Consider the following 17,238-nt stretch of genomic DNA (forward strand, 5'->3'; position numbering starts at 1 on the left):
CTTTATAGCAGTCAGGATCCCCACATCATAGGGCTTCAGTTTTGGGCGGACGCGGGATCAGACTTCTCGGTTTTTCCCCAAGCGCTTTGGCCTCAGCATTGGCAATGTAAAGAAGTCCCCCCGGTGAACGGAGTGGGAGGGCCATCCCAGGCATGGAAAAGCACCCAGTTGGTGGCTATAACACTTCACACGAAAAAGGGACCGAAACAGACGGTGGCAATCTATCCCTACATTTTGCAAAACTCTCCACCCTTGATAGGAAGGGACATCCTTGCTATGTTAGGAGTCAGGATCACAAATTTATCATGAGGGCCACTGCCGTACACCCACCGCTGCCGATCAAACTGACTTGGAAATCATCAGACCCCATATGGGTCGAACAGTGGCCCCTGTCAAAGCCTCGAATGGCAGCCTTGCTGGAGCTGGTCAACCGCAAGCTGCAAAAGGGTTACATAGAACCCTCCACCAGCCCGTGGAACACCCCTGTATTTGTAATCCCCAAAAGGTCTGGAGAAGGTTATCGTCTCGTCCACGACCTGAGGGAAGTGAACAAGACAATCCAACCTATGGGTCCAGTTCAGACACTGCTGCCCACGACCTCAGCCATCCCCAAAGGGCAGCCATGCGCAGTGCTGGACGTCAAAGATGGGAACGGGGCTGGAGACTAGTGTTCACGGGGCGAGGGTACGCGGTGGTCAAAAAGAGGGCAAAATCAAGTGGTGCCCACTTAAGTCAATCAAGCCTGACCTTCAGAATGAGACTAATGAAAACTGTGAGTTTCTGTTTGCAGGACATGCTCATGGAGCGTCCCCATAACACGTACACCCCTGCTCCAGAAGAAAACGACGAACCACCAAAACGCCAGACAGCACCCAAGAGTCCCGCACCACTGAGACCCAAACATCAACGGTGTTTTTGCATGATTTTGCTGTTGGGGCTTGTCGCCGGAGGGCGAGCTGACCCAGATCATTACCCCCATCAACCATTCAGGTGGGTCATGCAACATCTTTCAAGTGACAAGGTGTTCAAAGAAATCACCACAGCGAGCACCCCATTCTTCGTGTTCCACATTGCCGACCTGTTTCCAGGACGACCAAAATTACAACCCCATCACCCACACATCATGTACATGTACCTATCCTACTGGTGCCCAGCCTCCAACCCAGGGAAAAAGTACTGCAATTACCCAGGGTGGGGATATTGCGGATACTGGGGCTGTGAAACCATTGTTACAGATGCCAGGCCATCAGGAGAAGGGAGGCAACCGCAGGAGCCCAATAAATTTTTACAGTTCACCTGGGCACCTACCGGCTGTAAAAAACTCGCCATTGCGGAAGGGGTCTATAGGAACTTTTATACACAGCCCAAATATCGGAAATGCACAGACTATAACATAACAGTTTTGCAACCAGATCACCCTAGTTGGGCCACAGGCAGAACATGGACAGTAGTCCTCAAAGGGCCAAAAGAGTGGGTGAATGTACGAATTATCAAGCTCCAACCGCCAGCACCCCAACCGGTAGGACCCAATAAGGTTATTAAAGACGTGCTGAAAGGGGAAAACATAACCCATCCCAAAACCTTACCCACAAAGGCCACTGATATCCCGACCGACCATGCGGATGCCTTCCAGATAGGCCGCTTAGCCAAGTCAGACTCAAACCCAATCTTTCGCATGCTAGAAGCTACCTTTCTATCCTTGAACGAATCTAACCCGAACCTAACCAATTCCTGCTGGCTTTGCTACGATGTTAAACCTCCTTTCTATGAAGGAGTTGCTTTAAACACCCCCTTCAGTTACTCCACAGCTGAAGCCTCCCACCAGTGCAGATGGGACACTCCCTGCAGAGGAATCACCCTGAGTCAAGTCATAGGCCAGGGCAAATGTTTTGGCAATGCAGCCTTAGCAAAGCAGAAAGGCAACTTCTGCACCAAAGTTGTCAAGCCCAACAGAAAGATCCATAAGTGGGCGGTCCCATCCGCATCTGGGATGTGGGTTTGTCAGCGATCTGGGGTGAGTCCTTGTGTGTTCCTTGCCAAATTCAATGACGCTATCGACTTCTGTGTCCAAGTTCTGATTGCTCCTAGGGTCCTGTACCACTCAGATGAAGAGGTATACCACCTTTTTGAGGAACCCGGCCAACTCCACAAAAGAGAAATAATAACAGGTGTAACTATCGCAATGCTACTCAGCCTGGGAGCAGCTGGCACAGCCACGGGTGTCTCAGCCCTTGCGACCCAACACCAAGGGCTTGCTCAGCTGCAAATGACCATCGATGAGGACTTGCAGAGAATCGAGAAATCCATCTCCTTTCTAGAGAAATCAGTCTCCTCGCTTTCGGAAGTGGTCTTGCAGAACAGGCAAGGACTGGACCTCTTGTTAATGCAACAAGGAGGACTGTGTGCCGCCTTGAAGGAAGAATGCTGCTGCTATGCAGACCACACGGGAGTCATTAAAGACTCCATGGCAGAACTCCGAGATAGATTGGCTCAGAGAAAGAAAGACAGGGAGACCCAACGGAGCTGGTTCGAATCCTGGTTCAATTGATCACCATGGCTCACCACTTTAATTTCCACCCTGATAGGTCCACTGGCAATACTACTTTTAGCTCTTACTTTCGGACCATGCCTGCTAAACAAGCTGGTCTCATTCGTTCAGGCCCGCCTGGAACGGGCCAACATTCTGTTTATAAGCCAGCAACAAATGCTGTAAACCAAAAACGGGGAACACTGCCAGTCGCAAAAATGTTCCAAACTTGCCTTGCGAAGATTACTCAAGTTTACCAAAACCCCTTTTCCCTTATCAAGTTATAGCTTTGTACTTCACCTTAGTGCCTAGGTTTATAGCTACCTCATTTATTAGTGAAAAGGGTGGGGGGAGATGTGGTAGATAGGGACAGGCGAACGGAAGATTTCGGGATGTAACGGAAAGTAAGACCCTTCCCCTGAGACATGTAGCACCTCCTAACACCAGTAGTCCTCCACTCCCTACTAACCCTAGCCGGACCCACCGTCCCCCTTTTGACGTAGTAGGGCCCCTTGACTATTTAACCACATGAGATAAGGTAATAAACGCCATTTTGACCATCCACCACACTGGTGTCTGTGCATGTCGATGGCCCGAGTGACCCGGGCGAAGCCAGGTTACCATGCTGTGTCTTGAAACCAGGTCGCCTGCCTTCTCAGCAGAAGGCAACAAAACTTGAAACACACTTTACCAGTAGAAGTTTGATTAGCAAATGAGGTCTCATAGTATGGCTGCCCCACTGTTCCACAGGAGAGGCACCCATGGGCTGAGGGCTTGGCTGGTTTCAGCAGTGATCACAACCCACACAGAAAGAGGAACACAGGCATAACAATAACAAAGCAAAAAGGCACACAAATACAATGACTCAGAGAAGTTGTGGGACTTATTTTTATGTCATCACAGGTGATGATGGAGGAGGAAGTATGTACTTGTGGAAGGCAACCCTGTCTTTCCAAGAGACAAGGCTGGGGAAGGATCGTGGATCTGTGGAGATGGAGGCAATCTCAATGGAAGAGAGGTGAGACCAAGGCTCTGCTCTTTCCCTGAGACAACACATGACTTAGGCCCTGAGTCCACCTCTTGGCTTGCTTTGGTCTCCTTACCTTAGAAAAAGAGTTGTGTTACAGAAGCATCAGCACATCCTGGGTCTTCACTGATTTACATGATGGATGCAGACCCCTAACTATGTCCTCTGAGTTACTTGTAGGGACATTTGCACTACTCACTGCAGCATGGTCTTTCCTGGAGCTCAGGTCAAGGCCAGGGTGGCCTTTCCTCCTGCAATCCACAGACACTGGGTGCTGAGCCAGTTTCAAAATCTGTGCTTGTATTTAGGTGCTTATGAAAACTCAACCATAGGGACAAAGTGCTTGTGAAAAACTCAGTACTCCTGTCTGCTTAGCAGCACAGCTGGGAAAACCTGAGTTTCTGGCTCTGACGTTTGTTGTCATCTCCCCTAAAATTCACTTGTGTCATAGAGGCAGGAAGTTTTCACAAGGTGCCATTTACTGTAGCTTCATCATGGGGAATGTCCCTAGAGTAAGAGCAAAGCGTTTAAGAAAGGGGAAGTGGCACTCTGTATCACTTGCTTGTCTCTCTGAGCGCACAGCTAAGATGATGATGGTCACTTGCCTGCTCTTCTTTAGCATCTGGACCACTGCTCCAGGTAACTCTCTTGTCTGTCTGTGTGTCAGTGTCATTATTCTAACAATGTTAGGGACCTCAGTGGCTATGCCAGCCTCCTTCTGTGCTGCCGGGTGCTGCAGTCCCCACTTTGCACCCTCCTGGGGCAAACCCAGTGATTACATGGACTTGTGGCACTGTACTACTTACCTGGGGCTCAGGCATTTCACTGCTGGTTGCATTGGCAGCATGCACATCTTAATTTAGCACCAGTGCATGTATAAATTCCAGAGAGATGTATAAAGGTATTGCAATGGGCAAATTATAAAGCAGGCAAACTGTGCTTGTAGGTATCTGCTCAGGCCATCAAAAGCATGGATGTATTACACTGGTTTTGTATTTAAAAATCATGTAGAAAAGGCTGAATTAGTTTCAAACTAGCTTCCACGATCCTGGTTTGTAGTCTGACTATGGCACTGCTGAGATCTGGAAAGCAAAGTGACTGGCACAGCTTGACAACTGGCTTCTTGGTCTTTGATGGAAATCTGCCTGGCCATGGTCATAGACAGAATCTCAGAGTGCTTTCTTGAGTGGATTAGGCTAGAGTACCTCTGGGCACTGCAGACAGCCTCTCCCTTCTCTGCAAAGGTATTTCCCTTTCTTGTAAATTGAATTATGTTTTCAGTGCTGCAACTATTACTGCTAATATGTCCCTTCCCATGCTGACATGCACAAATAAACTTTGAAAACTATTATGCCAAGAGAACTGTGGAGCTGAGCTGTCAGCTTCACCTTGCCTGTACCCTAAACAATTTTTTCATGTCTACGAATTGGAAGAGGAGACTGATTGTTTTCTTCTTTTCCCTGAAGACCTTTAATACCATGACATTTATTCTGTGCAAGTTTTCTGCCTGTGGGCCTTCAGCAGGGTCTCTTCTGCAGCTGTTTCTCAGCAGCATGACTTCAATGATGAGATAAGAGGACAGATGTAGTTTGCCTCAGGTTCTCCCTACCTTGCTTTTTTCTTCTGGTTTTCTGATCCTTGCCAGTCTCTGACAAGTGTGAATACATGATGTATGTATAGTGAGACCTGTAATAATTTTTAGCATTTTTCCTAATTTGCTTCACCCCATGCCACAGGAGGGTGAAGAGGGTAGTATTGGGCCAACAGCTGTTTGGTCATCAGCATGGCTGAAAGTTTAGGGGAATCTCTCTGTGGCTGCCCATGGGATAGCAGTCCTAGCAGACAAATCAGTGGCAGATTGACTGAACTGAACACCAGAACTGCCTTTCTCAGTGGTGCTCTCTGCAGCACAGGTATCAGGCTGGCAAAATGCTTGGTGTGAGAGGTTGCAGGTCCAGTGAAATTCTCTGGGTAGTTCTTTCAAGCTGTATTTTCCCTGGATGGAGGGATAGAGAAATCCTCCAGAGTTGCTCTGCTTGGAAATGAGGGCAAAGGGCTGTGGGGCCTCTGCTGAGGTTGGGCTGCAGAAGAGTGTGAGAAATGCTGAGTGTGGCACCTCCTTCTCCCCCAGCCTCTGTGCAGGTGACGAACAGAAAGGTCCAGTCAGTCCAGGCAGGAGGAAATGTTACTTTTTCATGCCGGTCAGTCACAAAAGAAGATGTGATACAGGTGACATGGCAGAAGGAGATGGACGGGACTGAAGACAACATAGCAACTTACAGTATGATAAATGGCCAAAAAATAGCCAAGGCCTACATCAGCCATGTGAGTTTTGCCCACAGCGAGTACCAATCCTCAGCCATCTCCCTTCATGGAGTCACCCTCCAAGATGAAGGATGCTACAAGTGCATTTTCAACACATTTCCCTCGGGGGCTGTCACTGGCAGGATGTGTCTCAAGGTTTATGGTAAGGCACTGTAATTGTGTATGTGTGCTCATCTGAGGACCAAGTAATTTTTCCTGTGAAAAACCTTCCCTAACATTGCTACATTGATGTGAGAAAAATGGTTCTCCCTGGCTCTCTCCCTGTCTGCTTTTACCTCGGATGGGAAACCAGCATTCAACAGTTCTTTAATTTTCTTCCCTTTCAAGTCATCAACAGTGAGATTCAAAAATGACATGTAACTCATGAGTTCCTCCAAGTTTCCCTGGCCCTGTGCTGTGCTGACAGCTGCCTGGCCACAGCCATGAACCTGTGCTCCTCTTCTTCCTTTCACTGCTGCTCTCACCCCCTAATCCTGGAAATCAGACAATTTTTAACTTGTTCTGCATTTGGTTGTAAAAAAATTGCAAAGTATTCAAAATGCAAAGAGGCACATGCATGACCAGAATAGCTGGAAGCCCGTTTTGAAGCTAGAGTAAAAATAACACTAGTTGGGCTGGGGTCAGGAAAAGGATTTTATTTTAAAAAATGTAAAAAAAAGAAGGCTGAAATACTGTACGGCTCGTGGGATTTGACACATGAATATCTTGAGCAGGTCAGCATCAAACTAGCTTAAAGAAGAGAATTGAAACAAATCATGAGTCAAGATGGCAATATTTGTCACCTCCATGTGAAATCATCAACTAGCAAGTACAACCGAAAATAAAGACTAAAAGATGAACTCAAAAGAACTAACAGCAATAAGCTGCTTATCTTTTGAGAAAAGCTGCTGGGTTTTGTCCGGCTGAGAAAGCTGAGACATTAAACATGCTCTGAAGACACCCTGTTGGCTCCTAGCTTTCTCAGAATGAGACTGCTGTGGGGAAACTGGCCAAAGATCATATCCCATGTGGAGAGTATCAGTGTCTGTGCCCTGTCACTGGTAATATGACCCCTGCAGAGTATTTTGTTTATCCCTAGTACCTTCTGCTGACAAAGACACAGACACATATGTCCACACACATGTCTCTGGAGTCCTCTGTGTGGAGAAAGGGAGCTCCTAACTTATAGGGGAAAGGAGGTGGTGGTGAAAAATACAAGGGAAAACCAAATCTGGAACAAAAGTTCTTTTCCCCTCTTTCGGGAAAACTAGGGCAGAAAAGAGAAGTGAGGAAAAATTCATGCAGTATTTCATATATGAAGAGGAAAGTTCATAAAGAAATCCAGTCTGAGTCATTCAGAGGGTAAACACTGATTATACATTACAGGAAAAACATAAAAGTGCCTTGCAGAGGGATGCCATTCTTTTTAATCATATAAATCTAGACACAAAGATTTCTTTTGGGTTTGGGTTTTAGTTTGGTTTTTTTCTATCCAAGTGGAGGAACTCCTTCCCAAATTCACCAACCTTTTGGCTATGGTTCATCCTTCACCAGAGCACTAATTCTGAAAAAAAAAAAAAAAAGGGATTTTTTTCTGCTGACACACACACTTGTGGAAGTATCTCTTCCTGCATCTCAGATGAAAACACATCAACTTAGAAGGGTTTAACTTCTCTCATAGGCTCATAGGCCACTGCCAGAGGCTGTCTCACCGAGGTCATGGCAGCCTTCCTGTAATGTGCTGTATCAAACCAGCCCTGGAGATTCACCATGAACAAACTGAGCATTTGGCACTTTGACAGAAGGTTTTAGTTCTTTAGACAGAAGGTTTAGTTATATGGTTATTTCATTGAAGCTAATTTATACTTAAAAGTCACAGTCTTGCTTGTTATACCCCAACTCCTAATGATGAGAACAACTTGTCTGAACAAGCCCAGAGGGTGCCCCATGAGGGAGAGTGAAGCCAGCAGGAATCTCCCAAGGCTCAGAGGTTCAGGGCAGGGTGAGCAAATCAGAGTCACCAGTTGAAAATTAAACGCTGCCATGTCTTTGCTCTCAAGAGGGGACTGCCAGGGAATTTACGAGATGGTAATTGCCCGATTACTGCAGCTTTTGCAAGCCCGGCTGTTCTGGGACAGGATGGGCACCATCGCCGTGTGATGAGGGGAAGTGAAACCATGTAAGAACTGGATACAACACTGTGAATAAAGAAACAGGTATGACTGGAGAGATGTCAGACCTGCCTGGCTGAAAACAGCAAACCCAGGAAGAAGCAGAAATGTCCTACCCTGTAGCAAAATCCATTTTGGAACAGAATAGTTTCAAGCAGGCTTGGTGGGTCTCTTTTGAACAGTCTGCTGCCTTTCCCCCTTCATTTTACTTTGGAAATACTTTGCCAAACTTCACTGACAAAGAGGATGAGAATGAAATCCAGGATGAGGATTGAGGGAGAGGTATGGAGAGAGGGGGATATGCCACATGAGGATAGGCAAGACTTGCTGAGTCACAAAATTCCCTGGACATTTGCTGTGTTGTCTTTGGAGACTGCCTGCCTTCACTGTAGATGGCAACATTTGTCTGGAAGTCTTGAGCCCAGTTGGAAAAATGCCACCACAATTTCCAGAGACAGAGAAACCAAGGCACAGTACTGTGGGTGAACATCCATATGGTTTGAAAAAGCCTTCTGTCATCATGAAGCATACCGTGATTCCTACAATCTTTTATCATTCTCTGTAGCACCACTGCTAAGCTTTTAAATATAAGCCTCTTTATGTTTAAAGGCTTAGCAGTGCCTAATTCCCTCTAATTACAGAAAGCCATTACAGAAGGTCCCCTTTTCAAATATTTGGAATGCTGACAGAGCTCAAATTTGGGAACATCTGTAATACTGATCTACAAGAGAGACTAAAGCAAGTACTGGCACACATGTCAGGTGAAGACTTTTTCACTGGAAACAAATATTTTGATGAAAGGCAAAAGAAGCAGTTAAGTGTATGCATCAAACATGAACAGCCAGCACATACTAGCAAACAGCGTAGCAAGACTTTCCTGCAAAAGCAAGCACTTACAGGTTTTGACAGTGCATCTATTACAGAGATTTTCTAGAGAGAAGCTCAGCCCTAAAGGATCATTCATTGGGGTCCATTGTGAGAAGAGAGAGAACTGCTTAATCAGAAGAAGAGCAGGTGCAGAGTGCACATGTTTCTGGCAAGACACTGAGAAGTTTTCCTCATCCTCTGTGGTAACATTTGTGACTTCTCCCTTTGATTGCTTGTGAATTTTGCAACCTAATATTTGAAGTTAATGCTGTGGGTGGATATGTTATTTTTATGCATCCCATGAGTGAAAGAAGTTCAGAGATCATTTATTAATCGAAATATAAATTGTTTGTGACACTAGTCTTTTCATACCTGGGAGATTTTGAGATGTTACAACTGAAACCCCCTAAACACTTTCCTTGTTTTTCTCAGAGGTTTCAGCAACTCCGGAGGTGTTGAGTTTTTGTCTATGGTTAAGGCAAAAAGTGAGAAATACAAGTTTATTTTTTCTATGCTCACACAGCCATAGTAAGTAAATGAGGTCAGGCTTGTAAAAAAATCTAACAACAAACAAAAAGCAACAAAATTGTTGGTATACAAAGTCTTGCTTCTGGCAGTTATGGCTAGGAAGACACAGACAACCTTTTGAGGTGCATCTGGAATTGTACCAGGAGGTTATAGGTGCCATTATACATCTGGCACACACCTTTTCCCCTTTTCACAGCGTCTGCTACACCTCACAGGAAAATCTTTGTTTACCTCACAAAAGGAGAAATTGTTGTTTTTCATAAGAAGAATGAAAAGAATTTTTGTTTGCTCATTTAAAAGCAGGATTGCTAAATATGATAAAGGTATGTTCAAGTGTTGGGATAAAATTAATTTTAGCATAAATATTGCACTTACCACTGTTATTTTTCTTATGCAAGTAGTAATATACACATGGAGTTCTACTAATTATAGCAGTGGATACTTTTTTAAACAGAGGGCATTCATGGTAATTCAGACTTGATTAAAACTAGAATTGCCACTGCACTTAAATGCTTTAAAAATGCAATATTCTCAGAAACAAAGACCTAGAAGTAGAGCGTGGTTTAGAACCGTATTCCATCAGCACATGCTCTGAAGTAGAAGGCAGGCTGGTGAACTGCCTTGCAGAAACCCATGGAACAACACACAACAGAAACCCAAATGGAACAACACACCTTTCTAGATATTGGCCTGTGCAAACTGACCTTATCAAACTAAGCAGAGGCTTGAACTAGACTTTCTCCTAAAGTCCCTTCTGACCTAAATTATGGCATGATTTTATGCCAAAGGATAAACAGGCGATTTTTTACATGGGACTTGGCTTAGGTGTTCAGATCTCACCCGAGTTCTATCCAGGTAGAAACCAACTTCCAGAAACTCTCCTCTTTATCTATTCCCTGCAAATACAGTTTATATAAATAGAAATCAACAAGTAGGCTTCATGTGAGTGAGTAAGCATGAATGATGCCTGTAGTTCATCCTTCTTCCAGACTAAAATTAAATGTGACAACATACACAAATCTTCTGGCATGAGACTGTTTAGAAAAAGTGATCTTTCATGATAGTTTTTAGGGATACTATGACTCACCCTAAACCCATTTACAAGCGGAAACAAAGTTATACAAGCACAAACCTTCCACAGGTGAAATCACATGGTGTAACCACATACAAATGCACTATTACTGTCTTGCATAAACAGATGCATGTAGTCCTTTGATTTGCAACTCTCCACACCTCAACAGCAAAAATGCTAAACAGCAGTAAAGCTAATCCTGCAGGTAATTTTAAAGGAAAATAATTCTAACTCATTTAAGCAGTTTAGCTCTTTCAGAGAGAAAAGGCCATATGACTTCACAGTTTCACTACCTTCTGCTTTTAACTCAGCCATAATCACCGCTTCTCAGTTGGGATGCTGCTGCTAGTAACAGAACTGAAACAGATGCTTCTACCCTCTTGCCCCTTCTGTTGTCCAGCTCTTCACTTCCAGACTGCTGTCTGATCACCTTCATATTTATTTGTCACTGCTGGGGCTTTGGGAAGGGGGAACTAAGATTAAATAGTAAGCTTTTCCTCCAAAGTAACTGTAAATACAGATGCTCTTTGCTCAAACATAGGCAGAAATTAATGGACTTTGTCACTTTGTTGTTTACAGCCATCTCGGACCCCAAACTGGAAACTAAGCTTATACCCAATCCAGAGGAAGCTGAGGACTCTGAGAAAATGGTGGGGATGAGCTGCTCAGCAACAGGGAAACCAGCTCCAAAAATAACCTGGCACCTCCCCAGCATCCTGCAGCAGAAACCAAGGGAGTACCACATAAAGTTCAGGAACCAGACCGTGACTGTCATCAGCAATTTTACCCACACCCACTCCAAAATCCTTCAGGAGTACCCCATCACCTGCATGATCCAACACCCTTCTCTAAATTTGACCCTGGTCCTGCCCACAGACAGCCTGGAGCAGGGTCAGTATGTAACTCTGCTCCTGCTCTGGAGTAGGGCAGAAATTGGGAAGCACCTCCTGGAGTAGAATCAGAAAACTCCTCAGAGGAAGGTGGGGAAGGCACCTGGAAGAGCAGCTGTGGCTGGGCTTGGGAGGGATGGGAGGGAGGTGCCATGGAACCAGATGGCCAGATGCCCTGGCCAATGGCACATAATATCTTACTGCCCCTCAGATCTTACTGCCCCTCAGGTCCCCTTACCCACCATGATGTGCCCCAGCCTCCCTGTCTCTGTGAAGGACTATTTGTGACAGGGTTCCCTGTCACATAATGTGACAAACCTAGACATGCCAGCATTGGGTAGCTCAGAGGGGCTGGGTTCTGCATGCCTGACCTTAACATCAGACCCCAAGCACAGGTCTGCTGGCAATGCCGCTTGTGTGCATCATGCCAGAATGTGCTCCCAGTGCCCTAATCCACCCCATTTCACCCTAGGGAATGGCCAAGGGATGCTTGAAATGGGTTTCAGGTTGTTTTTTTACTTCATGCACATTTTGAGTACCTGCTGCTTTCCCCACAGGTCCAGACAGCAGCATGGCACCAGCCATGGCCACTGCCATTGCACTGGGGATCCTGGTCCCCCTGATCTCCCTTCTCCTTCTCACCTGCCTCCTCTACCACTGCCTCAGGCACCTACGTGACCCAGAGAGAAACCCAGCCTGGCCCTGCTGGGTAGGTCTGCCTTTCCTCAGGATGCTGCAAAATTCACCCCCACAGGTCTTGGTGCTCAATACCATGACCTGGCTCTGCCCAGCCACACGAGGCCTGCCTGCACATTACCCAAGGCAGGCTGAAACTGGGCTGGAGAGGGACACAGGAATGACCACCCAGCCAGACAGCTGGGAAGGTGAAACCTGATTCTGCATAGCCAGCCTACAAGTGCCCAAGAGTGCTGGCAGCTAGAAAACATTCACTGTGCCAATGACAAGGCATGCTGCAGTGGGAGCATCACTCTACTATTATATTTGTGCACAAAATCATTGTGTAAGCAGTGGCCAGACTCTTGCACTGTCTTCTGCAGCTTGTAAAATAACCTCCCCCAGTACAACCAATGCAGCTCACAAAGGCAGCAACTTTGAGGATGGGCCTCAAACAAAATGTGGTCTTAGAGAAAAACTGTGCCTCTGTGAGGGAAGCCTAGAGTGCCACACTGGGGCATGGGCTGAGGCACTGCTGGTTGTCCACCAAGGCTATCCTAGTGCAGGGGGTGCAGGATACAAGCTTGAGGTGGTTAAACTGAGGTGAAGTGGCATTGTTTCAGAAAACCACAGTTCAGTTTTGTGAAGTCTCCTCATCCTCCTTGCAGTACATGCCTAGCATGTGCACCCTGGATTTTGGGGAAAATTTTGGAGAAAAAGAAGCAGTGGAGGAAATGCAACATATGTCTTAGGTGTTATACCCTAGGTGTTCTAGGTTCAAGCTGAAGACTGCTGGTGGGATTGCAAGGAGAAAACTTTAGTCTCCTGTCATAGAGAGACACAAGGACTCTCTTGGCAATACAAATATCCAGGATCTTTACCCTCACACTTTAAACATACATATATTTTGAAGAAATAAACACAACAACCTCTCTTTCATCAGGTACTTCCTGCCTGCACCAAGGCCAAGAAGTGCAGGCAGTATGGAGCTGCAGGCAGATGGGATCCTGCAGTGTCGTACAGCCTTGGTGCACCAACACCTGAGAAACTGCCCCACCTACACATGCAAGAGAGAAACTCTTAAAATGGCACCTCAAGCTTCCAAGGAAACCTCCTGTGACTTTCTCCAAGAGAAATATAAAAAGGGGCAATTTATAATATATATTTATTTCTTTTATTACACTATAATATTCTGTTTTGTAAAAAAAAAATGTAAAGTATTTATTTGAAACTCAGACTGGCTGTGTGGATCCATTTAGTGGAACTCATGCTTTGTATTTTTGGGGGTTTTGACATTGTTTGTTACTCTTTGATATTTTAACATTGCAAATTTAAAAGTGGACGGGGGATTGTCTGAAACAAGGCAACATTTTGTAAGGCTGCTGGCTTGGAAAGTATTGTTGATGGACCAAAGGAGACCCTTACCAGGAGCTATGCTGCAGAAAACCTGTGGAACAGCCCAGCACACTGGTCTGAACTTCAGGTGTTGAACTTTTTCCCTAAAGGGCACAAGAGATCAAGCCAAGACTGCAGCCAGCCTGAACTTATAACCCAGGTGCCAGGAGTAACAGGCTTCAAGCCAAGAGTAACGAGGAAGTGCCAAGTCCAATTTCCAGCAACCTCTCCTGGAAAGCAATGTAAAAGGCACATAGATGTTTCCTTCTTCCCTCTTTCTCAGGGCTCTTCACAGCCCTCTTCTTAATGTACCTGATCTATCACAACTGCCTTGTGTTTCCTGGCATCCCATCCACCTGCAGGAGGAAGCAGGGCGATAAAAGGGCAGTTGCAGGGTTAGTAGGTTATGCAGTGCATTTTGTTTGTGTTCTGGTGTAGTGGCAGGTGAATGCAGTGGGAAGCAGGAAGCTGGTAAGCCTGAGGAGCTGGGCACTTTATTTATTTCCATGTGGGCAGATAAGTACCAGTGCAGGGCAAGGAGTGTTCCCTATTCTGACCACGCTTTGCTTCTAAGCAGTGGGTCAGATCTGAGCTGTGGTCTCCTGTAATTCCCTGAATTGCACCATATGCTCATGAAGTCTTGTTGACTTAGGGACAGAGAAATGAGCCCACCTGGCTCATGCTGGTCTTGTGGGAAGCCATCAGTGCAGGCTGCTTCCTCTCCTTCTGGCTTCCCAGAGCAAAAGCATGTAATCTGGTTTTTCCTCACCCATGTATTTCAAATGGGCATCCCACATGAATCACTGAGTTGTAGTCAAAAAGCCAAGTGAACAAAAATGAAAGTGAGTGAGTTGAGAATGAGTAAACCTGGTCTTTACTATAAAATACTTCTTCTAAAACCCCCCTAATGCCTAGAAATAGCACAGTTTGTGAGTGAGGGGAAAGAGGAACTGGCTGCAGCTGTTACAATTGGGGTTTTTTCTTCATAGCCCCCTAATTGTTAAAGGAGGAAGTAATGGTTTGTCCAAACTTTTCCACCATTGCCACTTCATTTCTTCCTTGATGAGGGGAGAGGCCAGGGGAGTGTGGTGACGTGCAGCTACGCGAAGGGCAAAAGGCTTTGTGAATCTGAAGTTAGAGAGTTTCGTTTCTGTATTCTCTTGAGCATTCACCACTCCCCTGAATTGTTCCCATTGGATTTGACCTGTAATGTATTCAGGCTGGACACTGTCTCTATTGGTTTTACCTTATCACCTATACTCCCTATGAAAACTGTAACCAGAACCCCGCCCAGGGTCACTTGTCCCTGCGGCGTTCGAGCAATACAACTTTCTTCAAACTGCACACAGGTGTCCTCTCTTGGTCTCTTTATCTCGGGTCATAGTAGCGCTCTTAGAGCAGCGCTGCCCGTGTCGCAGCGAACCAACTGCTACCTGGAATCTCAGCAGAGACCCAGGGGCAACGGTGTGTGTTGCTCAACACCAGCCACCCACGGCAGCCGCTGGCCGGCGCCTGGGGGACAGGGCCGTGTGGAAACAAAAGGCAACAGGGGAGGTTTTCCCCTGGGTTTGTGGAGGGCAGGAATGGGGTGGAGAGCCCCTGGTACCCTTCTTGAGCAGGTTGTGTGGCCTCAGCCCTTGCCATTCTGCAAAGTCTGCACTTGCAATTTAGAGCAGTTTATTTGAGTTTTAACATGAGGTTTCTGCTAGTGTTTAGACTAAGTGTTTTGTTTTGTTTTGTTTTGTTTTGTTGTTTGTTTTGTTGGGTTTTTAATTAAAAAAAAATCTCTGGCAGAAATAGGGGGTTTAGACATGGGTAAAGAAAAGGATTTCCTGAGGGAAGAGATAAAGGCACAATGCCAGTGAGAAATCTATTCAAACCCGGGAAAATGGCAGTGATTATCTATTATTCTTTTCTACAAGCTGATCACCTGGAGTGTGGGAAAGCAGGGCTTAGAGTCATGGAAGTATCTGTTTATGTGTGAGTTTGTAGCTTCTTTTACTTTTTAGCTGAATGTAGAAATTTTTAGAGCTTTTAGAGATTTCTGCTTATGAGCATGATAGGTCCAGCAGCTGGGTGAGGGATGCAATGGCTTACAAGTAAAATTCTGTACAAGATTTATTTTTCATTCATGATACTGGAATGAGAACATGACATCCAGTCACAGAACACTTAAAACCAATACATATACTCACCTTCATGCTATACTAAGACACAGTACCATAAAATGCTGTATGCTACTGCTGTGGTGTTTGGCTTCATGTAGCAATGAAAGGAATGCAAGAATACAGACAAAGGTTAATCAAGTGGCTGATAGCTATGGGACAAAAAAAGAATATGAAATAGATACAAACCATCTTTTGTGGAATAAACTAAAGCATAACTGAGGAAATCAGAAGTTTTGGTTGTGAATGATGAACATCCTAACTACTGTTATGAGATTTCTTTGTGATTAGTTTGTGCTTGTCTCTCCAGTTACTTCTGTTAACAATTTGTAAGAATTCCTTGAAGGTTATATTTCAAATTGGTTTATACAGATACCTAGTATTTGTTATGGCTGTAGGTGGAGATGGTGAGATTGGTGTGGAATTTGAAATGAGAAATAGAAATAAAACTGATAGGATGCAAGCAAAGTAAAGTGAAATTGACTGCTTTATTTTTCTGCTCCTATACAAGTGATATGAAGCAGATTAACTTTGTACATCAATGGAAACAGACCATATTTTTGAAATAAATTCTATAGGAAAGTTCTGAGCTGATACTACTACCACAACAAAAACATAAAAATAAAAATTAAAAAAAAAAAAAAAAAAAAAAAAAAAAAAAAAACCAAAAAAAACCAAACAAAAAAGCCTAGGATTTTTGCCTGTTTTGAGGCTGGGCAGTTGTCAGTCTCACCCAACTCTGCCTTTGTGCCACTGCATTTTGTCCAGCCTAGGGACAAGTGGTGTTGATGCAGGATAGAATTTCTCCTAACTGATGGAAAAAGAGCAAGCAAGAATGCCACCTTCCTGCTTGCCGCTCACTTAGATAAAACTGGTTCTGGGTTATGTGTCTCTCTTTATACAGCAAATGTAGCCTGTACCTCTCAGCTTTGGGATCCTTTCACCCTGACATTAGCTGGTTTGGGTTAAGATTTTAACTCATGTAAGAAGTGTCCTTTTAAATAGTTGAGACAGATACATAGATAGATAAAATTAAGGTTCTTCAGGCTGTGTAAAATGTTCATGCTTCTGTTTTGGCATGCCAGGCTATTTCAGAGGTATATTGTGTTGGTATTTTTCTCTGCCTAGATAGTGGGTTCCTGGTTCTAAGAGAGCAGTAAGATGCAAGCAAATTGGCCCCAACAGCTCTGGCTGAAGATATGACTTGGAAACGTAGCTGCAATGTTTGTCTTAAATATTTTACAGACCCTGGCTGAAATAGGAAGAATATTCTTCTTCTGAAACCAGCGCTGGCAGAGGCATGGGACTAAGTTTGTACAGTGAAAAGAAAATTTGTTTTGGTGATAGACCTTTGAAAGCATAATTTATCAATTCTCTGTTGTGTGACCCTGGGGGAATGATTCATCTAAATACTACACCAGTAATTTTTCTTATTAAATCAGACATGGAAGAAAATATAACCCATTGTTTTCATCCAGTTTTCAGCATTGAGCCCCTGGAAATCAGCTGAAACAAGAGAATTGCCCTGATTAATTGCATTTTTCTCTTTTATAAATGAGACTATCAAGCCAGGCAGATACAAATGAAGTGTATTTTTGTTTTCACTCTCAGTACACC

At 44.8% G+C, this 17,238-nt stretch overlaps 1 protein-coding gene across 1 annotated transcript; it reads left to right on the plus strand.

Moving 5' to 3' along the window:
* The first annotated feature begins 305 nt into the window (after nucleotides 1–305).
* LOC128783719 (uncharacterized) lies at nucleotides 306–12,281 on the plus strand. Its single transcript, XM_053934749.1, has 7 exons — nucleotides 306–545; nucleotides 791–878; nucleotides 1,236–1,650; nucleotides 4,006–4,193; nucleotides 5,686–6,021; nucleotides 11,076–11,387; nucleotides 11,944–12,281. The coding sequence occupies exons 1-7, from the start codon at nucleotides 306–308 to the stop codon at nucleotides 12,279–12,281; spliced, it is 1,917 nt and encodes a 638-aa protein (XP_053790724.1).
* Nucleotides 12,282–17,238: the final 4,957 nt, after the last annotated feature.

This window comes from Vidua chalybeata, chromosome 2 (genome assembly GCF_026979565.1).
Source record: "Vidua chalybeata isolate OUT-0048 chromosome 2, bVidCha1 merged haplotype, whole genome shotgun sequence".
NCBI classification, from domain to species: Eukaryota; Metazoa; Chordata; class Aves; order Passeriformes; family Viduidae; genus Vidua; species Vidua chalybeata.